We start from the raw sequence: 21,214 nt of genomic DNA, 5'->3' as shown, positions 1-21,214 counted from the left end.
TAGCACTGTGTGCAAGAAACGGCATTGGAGCCCCACACCTGCATGCAAAACAGGGGCAAAAATACATAGTGGCGTGGCTTCGTGGGGAAAGGGTGTGGCCACAAAATAATACCAATTCCTAAAACGGTGCACAGTAGTCTCCATTATTCAAATTACGCTGCACAGTAGCACCACTACACCAGGTAGAGACCCGTTTACACCTTACGGCGGACAGATTCCTCTTTTTACACATTACAGCAAACAGCGTCCCCTTTTTACACATTACGGCAGACAGCGTCCCCCTTTTTTACACATAACGACAGACAGCGTGCCCTTTTTACACATAGCAGCAGACAGCATGCCCTTTTTACACATAGCGGCAGACAGCGTGCCCTTGTTACACATAGCGGCAGACAGCGTGCCCTTGTTACAAATAACGGCAGACAGCGTGCCCTTGTTAAACATAGCGGCAGACAGCGTACCCTTTTTACACATAACGGCAGACAGTGTGCCCTTGTTACACATAGCGGCAGACAGCGTACACGTTTTACACATTACGGCAGACAGCGTGCCCTTGTTACACATTGCGGCAGACAGCGTGCCCTTGTTACACATTGCGGCAGACAGCGTGCCCTTGTTACACATTGCGGCAGACAGCGTGCCCTTGTTACACATTGCGGCAGACAGCGTGCCCTTGTTACACATTGCGGCAGACAGCGTGCCCTTGTTACACATTGCGGCAGACAGCGTGCCCTTGTTACACATTGCGGCAGACAGCGTGCCCTTGTTACACATTGCGGCAGACAGCGTGCCCTTGTTACACATTGCGGCAGACAGCGTGCCCTTGTTACACATTGCGGCAGACAGCGTGCCCTTGTTACACATTGCGGCAGACAGCGTGCCCTTGTTACACATTGCGGCAGACAGCGTGCCCTTGTTACACATTGCGGCAGACAGCGTGCCCTTGTTACACATTGCGGCAGACAGCGTGCCCTTGTTACACATTGCGGCAGACAGCGTGCCCTTGTTACACATTGCGGCAGACAGCGTGCCCTTGTTACACATTGCGGCAGACAGCGTGCCCTTGTTACACATTGCGGCAGACAGCGTGCCCTTGTTACACATTGCGGCAGACAGCGTGCCCTTGTTACACATTGCGGCAGACAGCGTGCCCTTGTTACACATTGCGGCAGACAGCGTGCCCTTGTTACACATTGCGGCAGACAGCGTGCCCTTGTTACACATTGCGGCAGACAGCGTGCCCTTGTTACACATTGCGGCAGACAGCGTGCCCTTGTTACACATTGCGGCAGACAGCGTGCCCTTGTTACACATTGCGGCAGACAGCGTGCCCTTGTTACACATTGCGGCAGACAGCGTGCCCTTGTTACACATTGCGGCAGACAGCGTGCCCTTGTTGCACATTGCGGCAGACAGCGTGCCCTTGTTGCACATTGCGGCAGACAGCGTGCCCTTGTTGCACATTGCGGCAGACAGCGTGCCCTTGTTGCACATTGCGGCAGACAGCGTGCCCTTGTTGCACATTGCGGCAGACAGCGTGCCCTTGTTGCACATTGCGGCAGACAGCGTGCCCTTGTTGCACATTGCGGCAGACAGCGTGCCCTTGTTGCACATTGCGGCAGACAGCGTGCCCTTGTTGCACATTGCGGCAGACAGCGTGCCCTTGTTGCACATTGCGGCAGACAGCGTGCCCTTGTTGCACATTGCGGCAGACAGCGTGCCCTTGTTGCACATTGCGGCAGACAGCGTGCCCTTGTTGCACATTGCGGCAGACAGCGTGCCCTTGTTGCACATTGCGGCAGACAGCGTGCCCTTGTTGCACATTGCGGCAGACAGCGTGCCCTTGTTGCACATTGCGGCAGACAGCGTGCCCTTGTTGCACATTGCGGCAGACAGCGTGCCCTTGTTGCACATTGCGGCAGACAGCGTGCCCTTGTTGCACATTGCGGCAGACAGCGTGCCCTTGTTGCACATTGCGGCAGACAGCGTGCCCTTGTTGCACATTGCGGCAGACAGCGTGCCCTTGTTGCACATTGCGGCAGACAGCGTGCCCTTGTTGCACATTGCGGCAGACAGCGTGCCCTTGTTGCACATTGCGGCAGACAGCGTGCCCTTGTTGCACATTGCGGCAGACAGCGTGCCCTTGTTGCACATTGCGGCAGACAGCGTGCCCTTGTTGCACATTGCGGCAGACAGCGTGCCCTTGTTGCACATTGCGGCAGGCAGCGTGCCCTTGTTGCACATTGCGGCAGGCAGATTCGCCCTTGTTGCACATTGCGGCAGGCAGATTCGCCCTTGTTGCACATTGCGGCAGGCAGATTCGCCCTTGTTGCACATTGCGGCAGGCAGATTCGCCCTTGTTGCACATTGCGGCAGGCAGATTCGCCCTTGTTGCACATTGCGGCAGGCAGATTCGCCCTTGTTGCACATTGCGGCAGGCAGATTCGCCCTTGTTGCACATTGCGGCAGGCAGATTCGCCCTTGTTGCACATTGCGGCAGGCAGATTCGCCCTTGTTGCACATTGCGGCAGGCAGATTCGCCCTTGTTGCACATTGCGGCAGGCAGATTCGCCCTTGTTGCACATTGCGGCAGGCAGATTCGCCCTTGTTGCACATTGCGGCAGGCAGATTCGCCCTTGTTGCACATTGCGGCAGGCAGATTCGCCCTTGTTGCACATTGCGGCAGGCAGATTCGCCCTTGTTGCACATTGCGGCAGGCAGATTCGCCCTTGTTGCACATTGCGGCAGGCAGATTCGCCCTTGTTGCACATTGCGGCAGGCAGATTCGCCCTTGTTGCACATTGCGGCAGGCAGATTCGCCCTTGTTGCACATTGCGGCAGGCAGATTCGCCCTTGTTGCACATTGCGGCAGGCAGATTCGCCCTTGTTGCACATTGCGGCAGGCAGATTCGCCCTTGTTGCACATTGCGGCAGGCAGATTCGCCCTTGTTGCACATTGCGGCAGGCAGATTCGCCCTTGTTGCACATTGCGGCAGGCAGATTCGCCCTTGTTGCACATTGCGGCAGGCAGATTCGCCCTTGTTGCACATTGCGGCAGGCAGATTCGCCCTTGTTGCACATTGCGGCAGGCAGATTCGCCCTTGTTGCACATTGCGGCAGGCAGATTCGCCCTTGTTGCACATTGCGGCAGGCAGATTCGCCCTTGTTGCACATTGCGGCAGGCAGATTCGCCCTTGTTGCACATTGCGGCAGGCAGATTCGCCCTTGTTGCACATTGCGGCAGGCAGATTCGCCCTTGTTGCACATTGCGGCAGGCAGATTCGCCCTTGTTGCACATTGCGGCAGGCAGATTCGCCCTTGTTGCACATTGCGGCAGGCAGATTCGCCCTTGTTGCACATTGCGGCAGGCAGATTCGCCCTTGTTGCACATTGCGGCAGGCAGATTCGCCCTTGTTGCACATTGCGGCAGGCAGATTCGCCCTTGTTGCACATTGCGGCAGGCAGATTCGCCCTTGTTGCACATTGCGGCAGGCAGATTCGCCCTTGTTGCACATTGCGGCAGGCAGATTCGCCCTTGTTGCACATTGCGGCAGGCAGATTCGCCCTTGTTGCACATTGCGGCAGGCAGATTCGCCCTTGTTGCACATTGCGGCAGGCAGATTCGCCCTTGTTGCACATTGCGGCAGGCAGATTCGCCCTTGTTGCACATTGCGGCAGGCAGATTCGCCCTTGTTGCACATTGCGGCAGGCAGATTCGCCCTTGTTGCACATTGCGGCAGGCAGATTCGCCCTTGTTGCACATTGCGGCAGGCAGATTCGCCCTTGTTGCACATTGCGGCAGGCAGATTCGCCCTTGTTGCACATTGCGGCAGGCAGATTCGCCCTTGTTGCACATTGCGGCAGGCAGATTCGCCCTTGTTGCACATTGCGGCAGGCAGATTCGCCCTTGTTGCACATTGCGGCAGGCAGATTCGCCCTTGTTGCACATTGCGGCAGGCAGATTCGCCCTTGTTGCACATTGCGGCAGGCAGATTCGCCCTTGTTGCACATTGCGGCAGGCAGATTCGCCCTTGTTGCACATTGCGGCAGGCAGATTCGCCCTTGTTGCACATTGCGGCAGGCAGATTCGCCCTTGTTGCACATTGCGGCAGGCAGATTCGCCCTTGTTGCACATTGCGGCAGGCAGATTCGCCCTTGTTGCACATTGCGGCAGGCAGATTCGCCCTTGTTGCACATTGCGGCAGGCAGATTCGCCCTTGTTGCACATTGCGGCAGGCAGATTCGCCCTTGTTGCACATTGCGGCAGGCAGATTCGCCCTTGTTGCACATTGCGGCAGGCAGATTCGCCCTTGTTGCACATTGCGGCAGGCAGATTCGCCCTTGTTGCACATTGCGGCAGGCAGATTCGCCCTTGTTGCACATTGCGGCAGGCAGATTCGCCCTTGTTGCACATTGCGGCAGGCAGATTCGCCCTTGTTGCACATTGCGGCAGGCAGATTCGCCCTTGTTGCACATTGCGGCAGGCAGATTCGCCCTTGTTGCACATTGCGGCAGGCAGATTCGCCCTTGTTGCACATTGCGGCAGGCAGATTCGCCCTTGTTGCACATTGCGGCAGGCAGATTCGCCCTTGTTGCACATTGCGGCAGGCAGATTCGCCCTTGTTGCACATTGCGGCAGGCAGATTCGCCCTTGTTGCACATTGCGGCAGGCAGATTCGCCCTTGTTGCACATTGCGGCAGGCAGATTCGCCCTTGTTGCACATTGCGGCAGGCAGATTCGCCCTTGTTGCACATTGCGGCAGGCAGATTCGCCCTTGTTGCACATTGCGGCAGGCAGATTCGCCCTTGTTGCACATTGCGGCAGGCAGATTCGCCCTTGTTGCACATTGCGGCAGGCAGATTCGCCCTTGTTGCACATTGCGGCAGGCAGATTCGCCCTTGTTGCACATTGCGGCAGGCAGATTCGCCCTTGTTGCACATTGCGGCAGGCAGATTCGCCCTTGTTGCACATTGCGGCAGGCAGATTCGCCCTTGTTGCACATTGCGGCAGGCAGATTCGCCCTTGTTGCACATTGCGGCAGGCAGATTCGCCCTTGTTGCACATTGCGGCAGGCAGATTCGCCCTTGTTGCACATTGCGGCAGGCAGATTCGCCCTTGTTGCACATTGCGGCAGGCAGATTCGCCCTTGTTGCACATTGCGGCAGGCAGATTCGCCCTTGTTGCACATTGCGGCAGGCAGATTCGCCCTTGTTGCACATTGCGGCAGGCAGATTCGCCCTTGTTGCACATTGCGGCAGGCAGATTCGCCCTTGTTGCACATTGCGGCAGGCAGATTCGCCCTTGTTGCACATTGCGGCAGGCAGATTCGCCCTTGTTGCACATTGCGGCAGGCAGATTCGCCCTTGTTGCACATTGCGGCAGGCAGATTCGCCCTTGTTGCACATTGCGGCAGGCAGATTCGCCCTTGTTGCACATTGCGGCAGGCAGATTCCCCCTTGTTGCACATTGCGGCAGGCAGATTCCCCCTTGTTGCACATTGCGGCAGGCAGATTCCCCCTTGTTGCACATTGCGGCAGGCAGATTCCCCCTTGTTGCACATTGCGGCAGGCAGATTCCCCCTTGTTGCACATTGCGGCAGGCAGATTCCCCCTTGTTGCACATTGCGGCAGGCAGATTCCCCCTTGTTGCACATTGCGGCAGGCAGATTCCCCCTTGTTGCACATTGCGGCAGGCAGATTCCCCCTTGTTGCACATTGCGGCAGGCAGATTCCCCCTTGTTGCACATTGCGGCAGGCAGATTCCCCCTTGTTGCACATTGCGGCAGGCAGATTCCCCCTTGTTGCACATTGCGGCAGGCAGATTCCCCCTTGTTGCACATTGCGGCAGGCAGATTCCCCCTTGTTGCACATTGCGGCAGGCAGATTCCCCCTTGTTGCACATTGCGGCAGGCAGATTCCCCCTTGTTGCACATTGCGGCAGGCAGATTCCCCCTTGTTGCACATTGCGGCAGGCAGATTCCCCCTTGTTACACATTGCGGCAGGCAGATTCCCCCTTGTTACACATTGCGGCAGGCAGATTCCCCCTTGTTACACATTGCGGCAGGCAGATTCCCCCTTGTTACACATTGCGGCAGGCAGATTCCCCCTTGTTACACATTGCGGCAGGCAGATTCCCCCTTGTTACACATTGCGGCACACAGTCCCCCTTTTTTGAAGAAAGAAAAGAAAGAAAGAAGGAAGAATTATACTTACCCTCTCCGCTGGCTCAGGCTCCTCGGTGCAGCGTCAGACGATTCCCGGGCAGGAGACAAGGAGGAGGAGGGAGGTGGAGGAGGAAGCCGCAGCAGCGCTGTGTTATTGGTGGAGGCGCTGCTGCCCCTCTGCTTCACTATAGGCTGTTCTCGGAAGACAGCCTATAGTGAAGCAGAGGGGCAGCAGCAGCAGCGCCTCCACCAGCAACAAAGCGCTGCTGCGGCTCCCTCCTCTGCCTCCCTCCTTCCCCCGTACTGCTGCTTCCCTCCTCTCCGGGCGGCTGTGCGCTGCGGGCAGCGGTTGCCTGCAGCGCACAGCGGCATGTAATGAGTCAGTTTGACTCATTACCTTCTGTGGGCCCCTGGACAGAGGCGGGTCCCAGTGCAACGCACTGCTTGCACTGGCGGTAGTTCCGCCTCTGTACCCAGACATACCTTACTGACACAAAAATGTACTGACACAGATACTGACATATATCCCTTACTGACACACACTACTTAGTGATATACAGTATACCCCTTACTGACACCACTTACTGGCATGTACTGTAAATGGACATCCCTTGCTGACAAAGATACAACTTACTGACACACACTACACAGACACCACTTACCGACACAAACGCTTACTGCCATACACACTACTAACTTACACACACACTACTTATTGACACACACCACTTACTAACACAAGCACACACACCACTTACTGACACAAATGCACATAGCAGACACCACTTACTGACACACACAAACTATGCAGACACTACTTCTTGTATCACCTTTGATGTAATCTTTGATGTTTTTAAGCTTGTCACAATGGCGGGTAACATTCCGGAGCAGGAGACCAATTGCGGGGGGGGGGGGAGGAACTGGTAACGATGCTGGAGGGGGGGGGGTGCGGGTAACACGTGGTAGCCGGGGGGGGGGGGGGGGGGTCTGGCAACAAGATGAAGATGCAGGAGGGGGGAGGCGGTGGGTGGTATTCGGGAGCGGGAGACCAATTGCGGGGGGGGGGGGGGGGGGAGCTGGTAACGATGCTGGAGGGGAGGGGGGGGGGGTGCGGGGGGCAGCGTGTAACATGCGGTAGCCAAGAGGGGGGGGAGCTGGTAACAAGGTGAAGATGCAGGAGGGGGAAGGCAGCGGGTAACATTCGGGAGCTGGAGACCCATTGCGGGAGGGGGGGGAGAGCTGGTGACGATGCTGGAGGGGGGAAGCAGCGGGTAACATGCGGTAGGAAAGGGGAGGCAGCGGGTGATATTCGGGAGCGGGAGACCAATTGCGGGGGGGGGGGGAAGAGCTGGTAACGATGCTGGAGGGGGAGGGCAGCAGGTAACATGCGGTAGCCAGGAGGGGGGGGGAGCTGGTAACATTCAGGAGCGGGAGGCCAAATGCGGGGGTGGGGGAGGTAGCGGGTAACATGCGGTAGCCGGGAAGGGGGGGGGGGGCAACGAGACGAAGATGCGGGAGGCAGCGGGTAACATTCGGGAGCGGGAGACCAATTGCGGGGGGGGGGGGGGAGATATGCGGGAGGGGAGCGAGTAACATTGAGGAGGCCAATCGCAGGGGGGGAGTGGGCAACATGACACGGGAGCCAATCACGGGGGGAGCTGCCAGCTGCTAATATGCGGGACTGGGATTGACTCACACTGAACACAGACTCGGTGGGCGCCCACAACATCTCTGGTTGCTCCTCGACTGATCTCTTAAAGAAGAGGAGGAGCTTGGTTTAACTGAGACGAGGCAGGGTGATAAAGAAAGCGTTCTATCTTTCAGTGTGCGGTGCCGCCCTCCAGTGGTCGCCGCCCATAGGCAGCTGCCTAGTGGTAGCGCCGGCCCTGACTTCAGGGCATTTTGTGTTGCACTTGCATATGTTTTGTGATCAGTGTTAGTTATCTCCTGGGGGCTATACAGTATGTACTTGTTGTTGGGCTCTAGACAGGAAGTATGGCAGCAGATCTTGAAAACTGTTCTTCAATGTGCATTACTCACAAGTCAAGTCGTTTATCTGCTTGTGTTGGCTTTAAAATTGTCCAACCTGTTAGGCAAGTTTAGGTTACCTCTCTGTCCAAACAAAACTGAGCAGTTTCCTGCAAGAACCAATAGATACATTTATATATTGTGTTTAAGCAAGAGAGATGCATGCTTTAATGGGTTGTTCCCATTTGTACATGCACTACTGCATAGGGGTATGTCCCATGAACCGTTTCAGTAGGGAGGTTTCCACAGATACTGAATTATATCTGGAAGTGGAGCTAAAGTATAGCTGTCTGATGGCTGTATTAGCTTTGGCTGATATTCAGGAGCCATGATTACTATGGGGGTGATTTAGACCTGATCATAGCCCTGCAAAATTTTGCAGGACTACGATCAGGCACACTGACATGCGGGGGGACGCCCAGCACAGGGCTAGTCCGCCCGTATGTCAGGCTGCCCCTCCCCCCGCAGAAGTACAAAGGCACGATGTTTTGCACTTCAGGAGTAGCTCCCGGCCAGCGCAGCTTTTGCGTGCTGGCCGGGAGCTACTCGTCGCTGCCCAGGTCGCAGCGACTGCGTGTGACTTCACGCAGCCACTGCGGCCTGCCCCCTGCACGGACCGCGCCCACAAACCACAAAACGGCGGCCAAACACCACCGTGCCCCCCCCCCCCCCTCTCGCTCAGCGACCGCCTCTGCCTGTCAATCAGCCAGAGGCGATTGCTAGGCAACGACAGCCGCCGGCTGTCAGCCATGCGCCGGCGCTCTGCGGTGAACGTAAGCATGCGATCAGGTCAGAATGACTCCCCTATGTTCACACCTCACTATCTATACACCTAAAGATTTATCTGTCAGATCTGGCTGGTTGGAATGAAAATCTGGTAATGGATGAGAGCAAATGACAATTGACCATTTGCTCCCAAACACTAGAAAACAGACAAAAAAATCCATTTGATTTAACCAATTTGTCTGAACAACCTTTTTGTCAGTTTTACGGCATTTATGGTGCCCATACACTTATGAGATTATCAGTACTAGCCTTCGATTTCGACCACGTCTGTGAGAGAAATCGAAGGATTGTATGCACATTTTAGTACCTTGAGACGCGATGCGCGGGCACGCCAGTCGAATATCGCGTCTCAAGATATGTGCTGCACTTAATATTTCTCGCATCGCAGTACGATCGCATGTAGTTTTAAGCCCACATGAGATATATCGCACTGTGATGTGCGATGGGCACCCGCCGGGAGTGACCTGAGGACGCTCCCACTCGGTGGTGACATGCCCATCACGTGATTACCATGCGATCTATCACATGATCGTATGGTAATCACTTTGGCAGTTCAGTTGCGATTTCATCGCACCTGAACTACCGGTGCGATGCCCCGCGATGTCGCGTCGTGGGGCATCGCACAAGTGTATGGCCAGCATAAGAAGCAAATGGTCAATTGTCATTTGCTCTCATCTATTACCGGATTTTCATTCCAACCAGCCAGATCTGACAGATAAATCTTTAGGTGTATGGCCAGTTGATATAATGGATTGACTATTCTCTGGGGTGCACAGTTACAGTCCAGGTGGGGGTTAACTCAATTGATGATGGGGAGGGGTGTTCTTAAATGGCACAATTTGTAGTAGAATAATATAATGCTTGCGCAGCTGGTTAACTGCTGCTGACCAGAAATCTAATGATCCCTATGTCATGCCCTATCGGACAACTATAATAAAACATTGTGAGACAATGGGGTCCACGCAATATGGCAACAGATGAATAACGCCGGGAATTAGCTAGCTCCCGACACTATTCAATTCAGCTAAAGTTAAGTCGGCGAATGCCCGTTCTCGCAGACTTAACAGGTCGTTTTGTTGGGAGAATGGGCATTCTCCGACTTAACTTCCTGCGGCGGTGCTGATTCCCGACAGAATCAGCCTCGCGCCGGCCGCTCTGCAGCACTTTTGTCAGTTTTCTTCTTTCACCCCCCCCCCCCGGGGGTGAGAGAAGAATTCCCGACAATTGCGGGTAACTAGTAGCTGATTTGAATAGCGTCAGGAGCTAATTCCCGGCGCTATTCATCTGTTGCCGAATTGAATCGACCCCATTGATGCAATCACCACGTTAGTAGTATACTATGGCTAAAAGTAGAGAGAGATAACGTCAGACTTTTTTTTTTTTTCTACTGGTAAGTGATCTGGCTTCCAACAGAATGTAGTATGTAGGCAAAATCGGTAATATATGCAACCAGCGGTGGATACTATAAGTGATTTTTTTTTTTAATTATTATTATTTTTTCAACTTCACACCTGGACTTTGTAGTTCTGTTCCATTCTTCCCTGCAGAAAAGTTAAAGGTCAGTCAAACTGTGACAGAATCTCCTGTGCACAGCACTCTATAGAGGGAATTCAGCTGTTACTTAAGGGCACCCAACGGCATGTTTTCTGCTCGCAGCTTCCTGAGATTGCAAGCAGAAATCTGCAAAAAATCGGCTGTTTGAGCGCCAAAGTTTCTGCACGCTAACCAGGACTTTGTGTGGGTTTAGCTGCTTTACCCAACTAAAACCCGGTGCATTTAGGCGCGATAAGTAATGCAGTCGCGCGTGATCATCAAACCAGTTGAATAGGTCCATCGGGGGCGTATTACTTACCACCGTCATAAAAACCACCCAAGAACCAATTTAATTCCCCACAATAGTTCACGCCTCACGGTTTAAACAGGTTTGAGGTATGTCTGGGCCATTCAAAGACTTTGGGTTTTCTTTTCTGAAGCCAATACTTGGATGTCTGTGCTTTGGATCGTTTGGGAGGTGAACTTTTTGTTAATTCTCTCAACTCTCTGATGGAGGCAAGCAGGTTGCGCTATAATGTCTTGATTCTTTGAGATATCATTGTGCCTTCTACACAGAGCAGATCCCATTGCCAGCTGAAGAGAGCAGCCCCTAAGCATGCTGCTGCCACCAACACAATTCTCCACAGTAGATGTGATGTTCCCTGGATGATGAGCTCTGTTGCCTTTTACCCCAAGGTTTGGGGAGATTAAATGTTACCTTCTTTAAGGTTTTTAAATGGGATTGAATGTTTTTATTGTAATAGCTGAAGTTTTATTACCACATAGCCTAGAGGTGCAGAATATAGGAGATTGCCCTGTTCCTGGCTGGAATTCCTGCAGCTCCTGTAATGTTGCTCTAGGCCTCTTGCTATACTACCTGATGAGTGTTCTCTTTGTCCTGACACGAACGTAGGAGGGACGTCCTGACCTTCGCCCTGTTGTGACACAATCTCTCCTCTTATTGATGTCTTTGCAGTGTTGCATAGCTCATGTAATGGCTTTGAAATTCTTTTATACCCCTCTCCTGATTGGTATCTTTTAAACAGTGTTGATGTTCTAAAAGCTCTATGTGGAGGACCAAGACTATCCCAGTAGAATGGAGACTACAGGTAAATCCTGCAGTAACAGCAGAACTTTATTTGGAGTTAAACAAAATCCGTTTCATTACTGACAGGTGTAATGCAAAAACAGGAAAACGGCTTCATCCCCATTATGAAAGGGTGTGAATACTTATGCAACCAGGGTGATGTAGTTTTTGTATTTCACATTTCTTATAAAATAACTATGGGGGTAATTCAGACCTGATCGCTAGGGTGCGTTTTTTGCATCCCTGCGATAAGGTAGTTGCCGCCTACACGGGGGAGGGTATTTGCTGTGTGCAGGTGTGCGATCGTATTTGTTGGAGTCTCTGTGCAGTCTCTGCTCAGCCCAGGACTGAAGGGCCCCATACACTTACGCGACATGTCCGTCTGACATGTCGCAGGCGATCACCCCGGCAGTCTCCCGGGGAGCAGGATCGCCCAAGATACAGTGTATGCTGTACTTTTGCATACGATGTATCTTGGGCGAACCCAGCCATGCCTGCGCGGTCGGACATGATTGAATGTGCAGCACATTCAATCTGGAGGATCCGATGCTCACGGGATCGAATCGGAAACACCTTCAAAATGCCCGATTTCATCCGATATATATCGGGCCGAATGCCCGAAATCGGACATTATCGTCCTAGTGTATGGGGCCCTTTACTCTGCTGCTGCGATGATCAGGACTGGAGCTGACGTCAGAAACCCTCCCTCCAAACGCCTGTTCCCTCCTGCGTTTTCCCGGACACTCCTACAAAACGGTCAGTTGCCACAACAAACGGCCTCTTCCTGTCCGTCACCTTGCGATTGCTTTTTTCGCACCATCCCTTCGCTATACACCAATGCCCGGTGCAGTTGTCCGATGCACCAGCGCATTGCGGTGGATACACATGCGCAGTACAGACCTGATTGTCCGCTGTGCGAAAACGCAGCGATCAGGTCTGAATTACCCCCTATATGTCTTTTCACTTGAATTTTGGTTGTTGCAAGATCATGCTACATATAGGTGGGAAAAGGTCAGGTGGGATTTATCTTGACTTCAGACTTTACATCATTCAACCCCCACCATGCCAGTAAAGGTGTGCAGGCGTTTATATCCACTGTAGATCTTCCATGTTCAGTTCCTGTTAGATACACCATTAAACGGTCACCATGTACAGTGGCTAAACTGTTCCAATGTACGTACATGTACATTCTCTGTACACACCAGAATACATCAGTCATGCAGCAAGTCCAGACTCCCACCTTATATTTTATTTCAAAGGATATACAGTCACAGAAAGGGAACTTGTGGATTGCCCTCAGCTGTCGGAAATGTCACAAGCGTAATGCATGTTGAGTAAAGTTATGATTAATTAACGCAGGAACATCTTTCCCCCTCCCCCACACCAACCATCAAATCTTTCAGCAGTCATCATAGCTTGGGAACATGAAATGCGTTATAATGGTATAACCAGCAGACTCTGAAGCAAAATGTTATACAGTAATGTAATAAAATGAAGCAAAATGTTATACAGTAATGTAATAAAATGAGCGTGTGTAATCTAGTAGTCTTCTAGTTCTGCTCCCCTGTGGTAAGGATAAAGCTGTTACCTGTATGGCTTACACAAAATCAAGGCTGGATGTGCATTACAACAAGGAAATGTGTACATTTTATTAAATGTTTAAATGCCTTGTGAATTATAATTTATTTCCAAGCACATAACCGGATATTTAATACTTTATCGTGTCTTCACATTCTAGATGCACTGTGTATATGTGTGTATGTGTATATATATATGTATATATATATATATATATATATATATATATATATGTATGTATATATATATATATATATATATATATATATATATATATATATATATATGTATGTATATATATATATATATATATATATATATATATATATAAATATTCTCTTGTGCAATGTCTCAGGTCTTTGGAGAACCTGGACATTGAAACCATTCGCACTACTATAATCTAACATCTACTGTACATTGTATTTTATCTAATCTATATAATACATTTGATTGCTGATAAAAAAATTATGTCATCACATTGGAATGTAATGACAGTTGGCATGAACTCTGACCACTCCCACAATGTCAGAGATTTATTTATTTATTGACTGTTTCTTATATAGCGCAGCATAATCCGTTGCACTTTACAATTAGAACAGTAATAGAACAAAACTGGGTAAAAACAGACAGACAGAGGTAGGAAGGCCCTGCTCGCAAGCTTACAATCTATAGGATACCCTTGAGAGAGTGAGGGAGCGGAGATAGAGATCAGTCGGGGAGAGACGAGGTGGGAAAGAGGTAAAACAAAAGAGGGTGGGGGAAGTGGGAGTGGAAGAGAGGAGAGAGGTGGGGAATGAGAGAGAGAAAAAATTACCAAATGATGAATGTTGGTCAGTACAGCTAATTGGTAATAAAAGTGTACTAAGAATTACATTGTTACTGCATTTCACAGACATTTTAAATAAAAAAGAGGCGGTTTAGGTTATGAAAGCAGAAGAGAGAATGCTGGGTAGAGACCATTGGAAAGGTGTGGGGAGGACTGTATTTAGATTTTCTGCTGCATGTCCTAATTTCGTAATAGTGAACCGTTTATTTACGTATGGCTGAAACACGCTCTCTCTGGGTTTCAGTTAATTTATTAGGCATAAAAATATAAATCAACATTACGTAAAAAAACAAACATTGAACAGTGCTCACTAATTTTTTGATTCAGCCCTGGTATTAAGAACGAGAGATAGAAGATACTGGGAAACACTATTGTCAGTGCTTGCATACACAGTCTTTGGCCCTTGTGCTTATCTTTGTTCTTTCTATTGTGTACTCAGCCCTTTTTAATATTCACTGTTTACTCACAACTGTTTTGTCATCTGGTGCGTCTGTTAAAGTTATTAAGTTTGCAGACGATATTGAGGTAGTGGGGCTAATTAATGATAACTATGAGACCGCCTACAGGAAAGAAATTGCTGAATTAGCTGTTTGGAGTACAGAAAATCATCTACTTTTTAAATGGTGATGATACCAAATAATTAATTGTGGATTTTAGAAGAGGTTTGGCGCAAAAACTACCAGTGTCTATTGGTGACCAAGCCGTTGATGTAGTTGAATCGTTTCCCTTTTTTGGGGGGTATTCACGTTTCGTCTAGTGTGACATGGTCTGCACATCTGAAACTGATAATTAAGAAAGCACAGCAACGCTTTTTCTTCATACGACGTTTAACAGCTGCAGGTTTCGTGCACAGACTAAGTTACATTTTTATAGGCGCTCGATCGAGAGTATTTTAAGTTACAGAACAATTGTATGGAACGGCAGCTGCACTGGCAATGATCGGAGTACCTTAGAGCGTATTTGAAGGACCTCCAGCAAAATCATTGTCATGCTGTTGCCGACTTTCTGAGAGCTTTATATTCTTGGGGCTTCAAGGAAAGTTAAGAAAATTATATCAGAACAGGGTTACCCTTTTAACAAGTTTTTTGTTATACTTCCATCCCAAAAGAGGATTTGAACTATGCTAGCACGCACAAGTCGTCTGAGAAACGGCTTTCTTCCATCTGCAGTGCGTATGATAAATGTGAGTGTACTATTTACTGTTTTAAACTGTGGATGTTATCATATCGCTACTGGGTGCTCATGTACATATGTAATTTCACGGTCTATTCATGAAACGGTGAAAAGAGTGCAGAAGTAAGCCAGTGGAGAGGTTGCCAATCAGCATTGATGTAACATTTATCAAGTGCATTCTATAAAATTATACGTAACAGCTGATTGGTTGCCATGGGCAACTTCACTCTTTTAACTGCTTTATGAATAGACCACAGTGTTTGGCAACATGTTTGGTTGATGGCAATAAACTAAACTTTACTTCATTTTGAACCAGGAGTTAGCAGAACCAGATACTTGCCCGTGAAAGATTAAATTTAGAGTCCATAATCACAAAGGCTAGGTAGTAATAAAGCTGGGTGCACACTAGATGACATTTTAAACAAATTTGCAGATGACACATTGTGACGGTAAATTTGTTTTATCGTCCAGTGTGTACGTACTATAGCGCTAGCGATGCGCGCTCCCGCAGGTCGCAAGCGAGGTTCTCAGGGAGCTCAATTTCAAAAATGTCTCCATCGACTAGGTGCATATCGTGCAGTGTGTATGTTACCAACGATGAACTTTGTTATGTTAGGCTGACAGCCAACAATTTGGTAGTGTCTGACGACTCTTTTATATCGTTTGGTCGTTTGTAAAATCGCTCAGGGTGTACGCACAATATCGTTTGTCCGGGAGTTCAAGGGAAATCGTGAGCGACATTGTATCGTCTGTGTACACCGCTTAACTTATTAAACAGTGTGGTCTATGCAGCTGCAGACTTCTCAGACTGCCAGATAAAATGTGATTTGAGACCAATTTCCATGGGATATGGTCATTAGGTCGACAACACTTAGGTCGACCACTATTGGTCGACATGGTCACTAGATCGACACGGAAAAAGATTGACATGAGTTTTTCAAATTTTCTTTTCTTTTTCCTTTTTTTTCCTTTCTTTTTTTCTTTTTCATACGTTACGATCCACGTGGACTACGATTGGGAATAGTAACCTGTGCCAAGCACAGCGGTAGTGGAGCGAGGCACCTTGCCTGAAGCATGGCGAACGAACACGGTGCATTAATTGGGGTTCCCCGTCACTTTACGAAGAAAACCACAAAAAAGTAGAAAAACTCATGTTGACCTTTTTCCATGTCGACCTAAGTGTGCTCGACCTAATGACCCATACCTGTTTCCATTATACAGATGTCCGCACTGCTTTCTTCCTGGCTGTCTGTTCATTGGCTATCAGTATGAGAGGGTTGGCTGTGACGTTTACTCTTACCAGGTGCTCTGTAAATTTTTGCCAAAACCAATATAGAAGGTGCAGATTTGTTCCCCTTAACATAAATGACTATCGTTCATGTATTTCTGAATATTGCAAATACAATTGGAAGCCCCTCTGACTCTAGCACATATAAGTGGGTTCTGCAGAGCAAGCATTTCTTGCCAGAGTTAAGTTCCTTCTTGTGAAAAGTTGGCAGCACTGTTGGAATGTAAACCATCTCTTGTTAATTCTTCACATAATTCTGCTGCAGTGCTCACTGTTACAGTTGATTGAACTTCTGTGAGAAACACAACATACCATTCCTCTACATGCTGCAATGAAATGAATTATCCTTATATATTTGCTAATTTTATCAGTGTCTCCATAAAATCTGCCTGCTCATCATGTCACAAACAAACCTCATGTACATCCTAACAGTACACCATTGACCCTGTTATTTAAGAGCAAATGCACGTCACATGACCAGCTCACATTCTGGTATGTGACACCCCCAAGCTGCCAAACTTCTAGGCCAGTAATCATCATAGCCGTAGCTAGGGTGGTGCTGGAGGTGCGTGCGTTGCACACAGCGCATATGCTTTGTGGGTGGTGAACCGCTGGCAGCACCCACAGGACCATTCTGCACTATTGACCAGCAACCGCCATTGCCGCTAGCTAGCTGCAGCGCTGCCTGAGGGTGGGAAATGGGGAGGATAGCTCCCGGCTCCTTACTCCTTATTGCACTGTTAAATACATAGACTGCCGGCAGTGCTGCTGCTGCCCACACGCCCTGCCCCCTCCTGGCTTCCCCCTCTCTGGCCCCAGAGTCTACTGGGAGAGACGTCATGAGTGAGCAGGACTTGAGACTACAAGTGAGAGTCTCAGAGAGAGCCAGCCCAGGATAGACAGGTCCAGCAGCCATGAAAGTCGGACAGCCCAGCAGCAGCACTGTGTAAATGTGTGTGTGTGTGTGCGGCATCCCGACCATGAGAATGCTGATGCTAACCGCATTCCGGGTGTCTGTGTGTGTGTGTGTGTGTGTGTGTATGTATGTATGCATGTATATACACATGTACTGTATTCACACACACACACACACACACACACACACACACACACACACACACACACACACACACACTGTGTATGTGTGTTTTCTAGAAATGCAGCTCATGGACAGATGTGTTGACCTTTTCCTTTAGAATATTCTGGTATAATTCAGAATTCATTGTCCCATCAATGATGGCAATTCGTCCTGGGCCAGATGCAGCAAAACAGGCCCAAACCATGATACCATCACCACCACCACCGTGTTTCACAGATGGTATGACGTTTTTATGCTGGAATGCAGTGTTCTCCTTTCTCCAAACATAACGCTTCTCATTTAAACCCAAAAGCTCTATTTTGGACTCCTCTGTCCACAAAACATTGATCCAATAGCCTTCTGGCTAGTCCAGGTGATCTTTAGCAACTGTAGACAGGCACCAATGTTCTTTTTGGAGAGCAGTGGCTTTCTCCTTGCAATCCTGCCATGCACATCCATTGTGTGGACTCGTGTTCAGTGGACTCATAAACATTAGCTAATGTGAGGTCCTCCATTTTCTTAGAGGTTTTCTTGGGTTCCTTTGTGACCTTGCAAACTATTAGATTCCTTGCTCTTGGTGTGGTCTTTATTGGTCAACCACGCCTGGGGAGGGTAATAATGGTCTGGAATTTCCTCCATTTGTACACAATCTGTCTGACTATTGATTTGTGGAGTCCAAACTCTTTAGAGATTGTATTGTAACCTTTTTCTGATGATCATCAACAACTCTTCATCTGAGGTCCTCAGAAATCTCCTTTGTTCGTGGCATGATACACTTCCACAAACATGTTATGAACATCAGACTTTGATAGATCCCTGTTCTTTTAAAAAGACGGGTTGTCCACTCACACCTGATTGTCATCCCATACATTGAAAATACCTGACTCTAATTTTACCTTCAAAATATCTGCTAAGCCTAAAGGTTCACATACTTTGACACTTTACTATGACACAAATATGAGCCATTTTATCATTTTCCTCAATAACAAAATGAGCACCTTTTAGCCAAATTTTAGCAGCAATAAAGAAAATTTTGAAGGGTTCTTAAAGTTTCAAGCACCACTGTAATGTATGTAAGGGGCACGACTACTGTGTGGGCATAATGTGTATAAGGGGTATAACTGTATAGCGGAATGTGAATAATGGGCTCTAGTGTACAGTGTAACATGCATAAGGGACATAACTGCAGTTTAATGTGAAGTAAGGGGCACTACTATGTGGAATAATTTTAATTGGGGTACTATTGTGTGGCTATGCCCTTCCCCACAAAACCATGCTTTTCATGGGGGGGATCCACCTTCGGCGCTCGCTGTCCCTGCAAGAATATCCACCCTGGGAATCCATCTCATAAAATGTGTCTGTGTCGCTTTTGCTTCAGTAATATATTTGGTTTTAATTTGAATAAAAAAATAAAAAGCAGAAAAATATGTATATATGGATATATAATTTCAGTAATAAAGAGCAGGTGCATTAGGTAGTTAGTTTCAGTCAATGCATAGTTCAACTTGCACTTACTGAGTAATATGACCAGCATTTCACTCATTTTTCACCCTTACTGCCTGTACGATATTAAGTGGACCCTAATCCTTGTACATATATGTTACAAATGTGCACATCATAGGTCTCTTGTTTAAATTACTACAAATATTACATTTTTTAAGCAGTGTTGTTGTCCTGTTGGTAAGTGGTGAATTGCTTGTATTTCTTGGTTAGAACACTTATAAGGGAATTCAGTTGCCGGTGAGTATCTCACCTGGCTGAATTCCTACGACACCCACTGTGGCGGGATCTCGCTCAGAAGTGTCCGCAACCCCATAGGATATGGGCACTTTTGGGCAAATAGGGGTGCGAATCGGCGGGCGAAGGGGGCTGCTGTTGCCGGCTTTTTAACGATGTGGTAATAGCAATTTACCCCCTTCGCCGGCAGTTTAATTCTCACCTTGGTAATCAGATCAGTTTAATATACCTCAGCATGGGGAGTAATGCAAATGTTTTTTGGGCGCCCATATTTGCATATCGCCTGTCATTGTAGAAGTGGCAATATGCAAATGTTAATTCCAGTGCCGGCACCCATGATTTTATGCACTTGTCCATCGGGATTAGTATCTTGAAGATACAATTATGCCTATGTAAATACCATTATTCAGCAGTCCGTTCGTACCTCAGTCCATTATTTCCTGTTTTGCTCACCTTCTAACCCCAACACCAGGAAGTGGCGTCTGACTGGTTCTGAGCATGGGCACATTGTAACCATCAATGGTTACACCCTAGAATGGTTTTGATTATATTGATACCATATCGCTTGATTTGGTGGAACTCACCCTCCCGCTCCAGCTCTAAAGGGATTGTGCGCGCCGTAGGCGTGTAGTGCAAAAAAAGGGGTGTGGTCTCAAAAAGGGACGTGGTCACCCAATATTATCCCGAATTTAAATAATGTAGAGGCTGTCCCCAGTACAGTTGCCCCCAGTAGAAGCTGTCCCCAGTACAGATGCCCCCAGTAGAAGCTGTCCCCAGTACAGATGCCCCCAGTAAAAGCTGCCCCCTGTAGTTATGCACCCAGTAGAAGCTGCCCCCTGCAGTTATGCACCCAATACAGCTGCCCCCAGTACAGATGCCCCCTGTAGTTATGCCCCCAGCAGAAGCTGCCCCAGTACAGATGCTCCCTGTAGTTATGCTCCCAGTACAGCTGCCACCAGTAGAAGCTGCCCCCAAGTACATACCCTCCAACTGTACCTTTTTGGCAGGAACAGTACCTTTTTTATTTTTTACAGTCTGTACTGATTTTTGGCTCTCCAAACTTCCATTGAAAGTATAGGAAAAGGGGCGTGACCACACCCCTTTACCCGTGGTCACGCCCCCTTTTCAAATTTGTACCAATTTTCTCTTACGTCCTAGAGGATGCTGGGGTCCACATTAGTACCATGGGGTATAGACTGGTCCACCAGGAGCCATTGGCACTTTAAGAGTTTGAGAGTGTGGGCTGGCTCCTCCCTCTATGCCCCTCCTACCAGACTCAGTTTAGAAAATGTGCTACAAAGCTTCTTTAGTAGTGTTTATTTTTTTTTTGCAGGATGATACGGATACCGATTCTGACACTGCAGACGGGGACGGGGATGTGTTGCGGGGGGCAACATCTCTTGCTAAAGGGGTGCAGTTGATGAAGGAGGCTATTAGAGATGTGTTGAATATTTATTATTATTATTATTACATTTTATTTATAAGGCACCACATGTGTTTCGCAGCGCCGTACAAAGGACAGTACAGGGAGACAAAACATAGCATTACAGTAAATAAATAACAGAAATAGAGTACAGGTAACAGAGCACCACACGTTCTCAAGACATAATACAGCTTAGATGTAAGTATTGATGGAGTGATCATCGTACTACTAGAGGCTGGTGGCCATAGATGGAGATGAGCCTTTACTAGCAGGATAAAGATGGTCGTTGAGTAGGGGAGAGCTGCGAGTGAAATGTGTCGAGACGAGGCCTTAGATAACAAGAAGAAAGAGGGCCCTATCTGAAGAGCTAACAATCTAGTGGGGAGGGGTAACAGACAGATGACAAGAGGTGCAGGCAAGTGGGAGGTAGCCTGATGGCAGTATGCAAGCAAAGCTGAGATGTTCACGGCATGAGGCAGGGGGGTGGAGGCGCGGCTTCAGCACTGGGTTAT

At 48.9% G+C, this 21,214-nt stretch overlaps 1 protein-coding gene across 3 annotated transcripts in view; it reads left to right on the top strand.

The window, feature by feature from the left end:
* Window positions 1-21,214, top strand: part of TPD52 (tumor protein D52) — a 187,519-nt gene that overhangs the window by 42,864 nt on the left and 123,441 nt on the right. Inside the window, exon 2 of one of the 3 annotated variants that reach the window (XM_063923979.1) lies at window positions 11,559-11,621. The exons of the other annotated variants lie outside the window; for them this stretch is intronic. Within the exon in view, the coding sequence (XP_063780049.1) occupies window positions 11,609-11,621 (13 nt within the window). The 5' untranslated portion in view covers window positions 11,559-11,608. The remainder of the gene's footprint in view (window positions 1-11,558; window positions 11,622-21,214) is intronic. 3 annotated transcript variants of the gene reach the window in all.

The sequence above is a fragment of the Pseudophryne corroboree genome, chromosome 5, assembly GCF_028390025.1.
Source record: "Pseudophryne corroboree isolate aPseCor3 chromosome 5, aPseCor3.hap2, whole genome shotgun sequence".
Classification (NCBI taxonomy): Eukaryota; Metazoa; Chordata; class Amphibia; order Anura; family Myobatrachidae; genus Pseudophryne; species Pseudophryne corroboree.
This window is presented reverse-complemented; position numbering and strand designations above follow the sequence as displayed.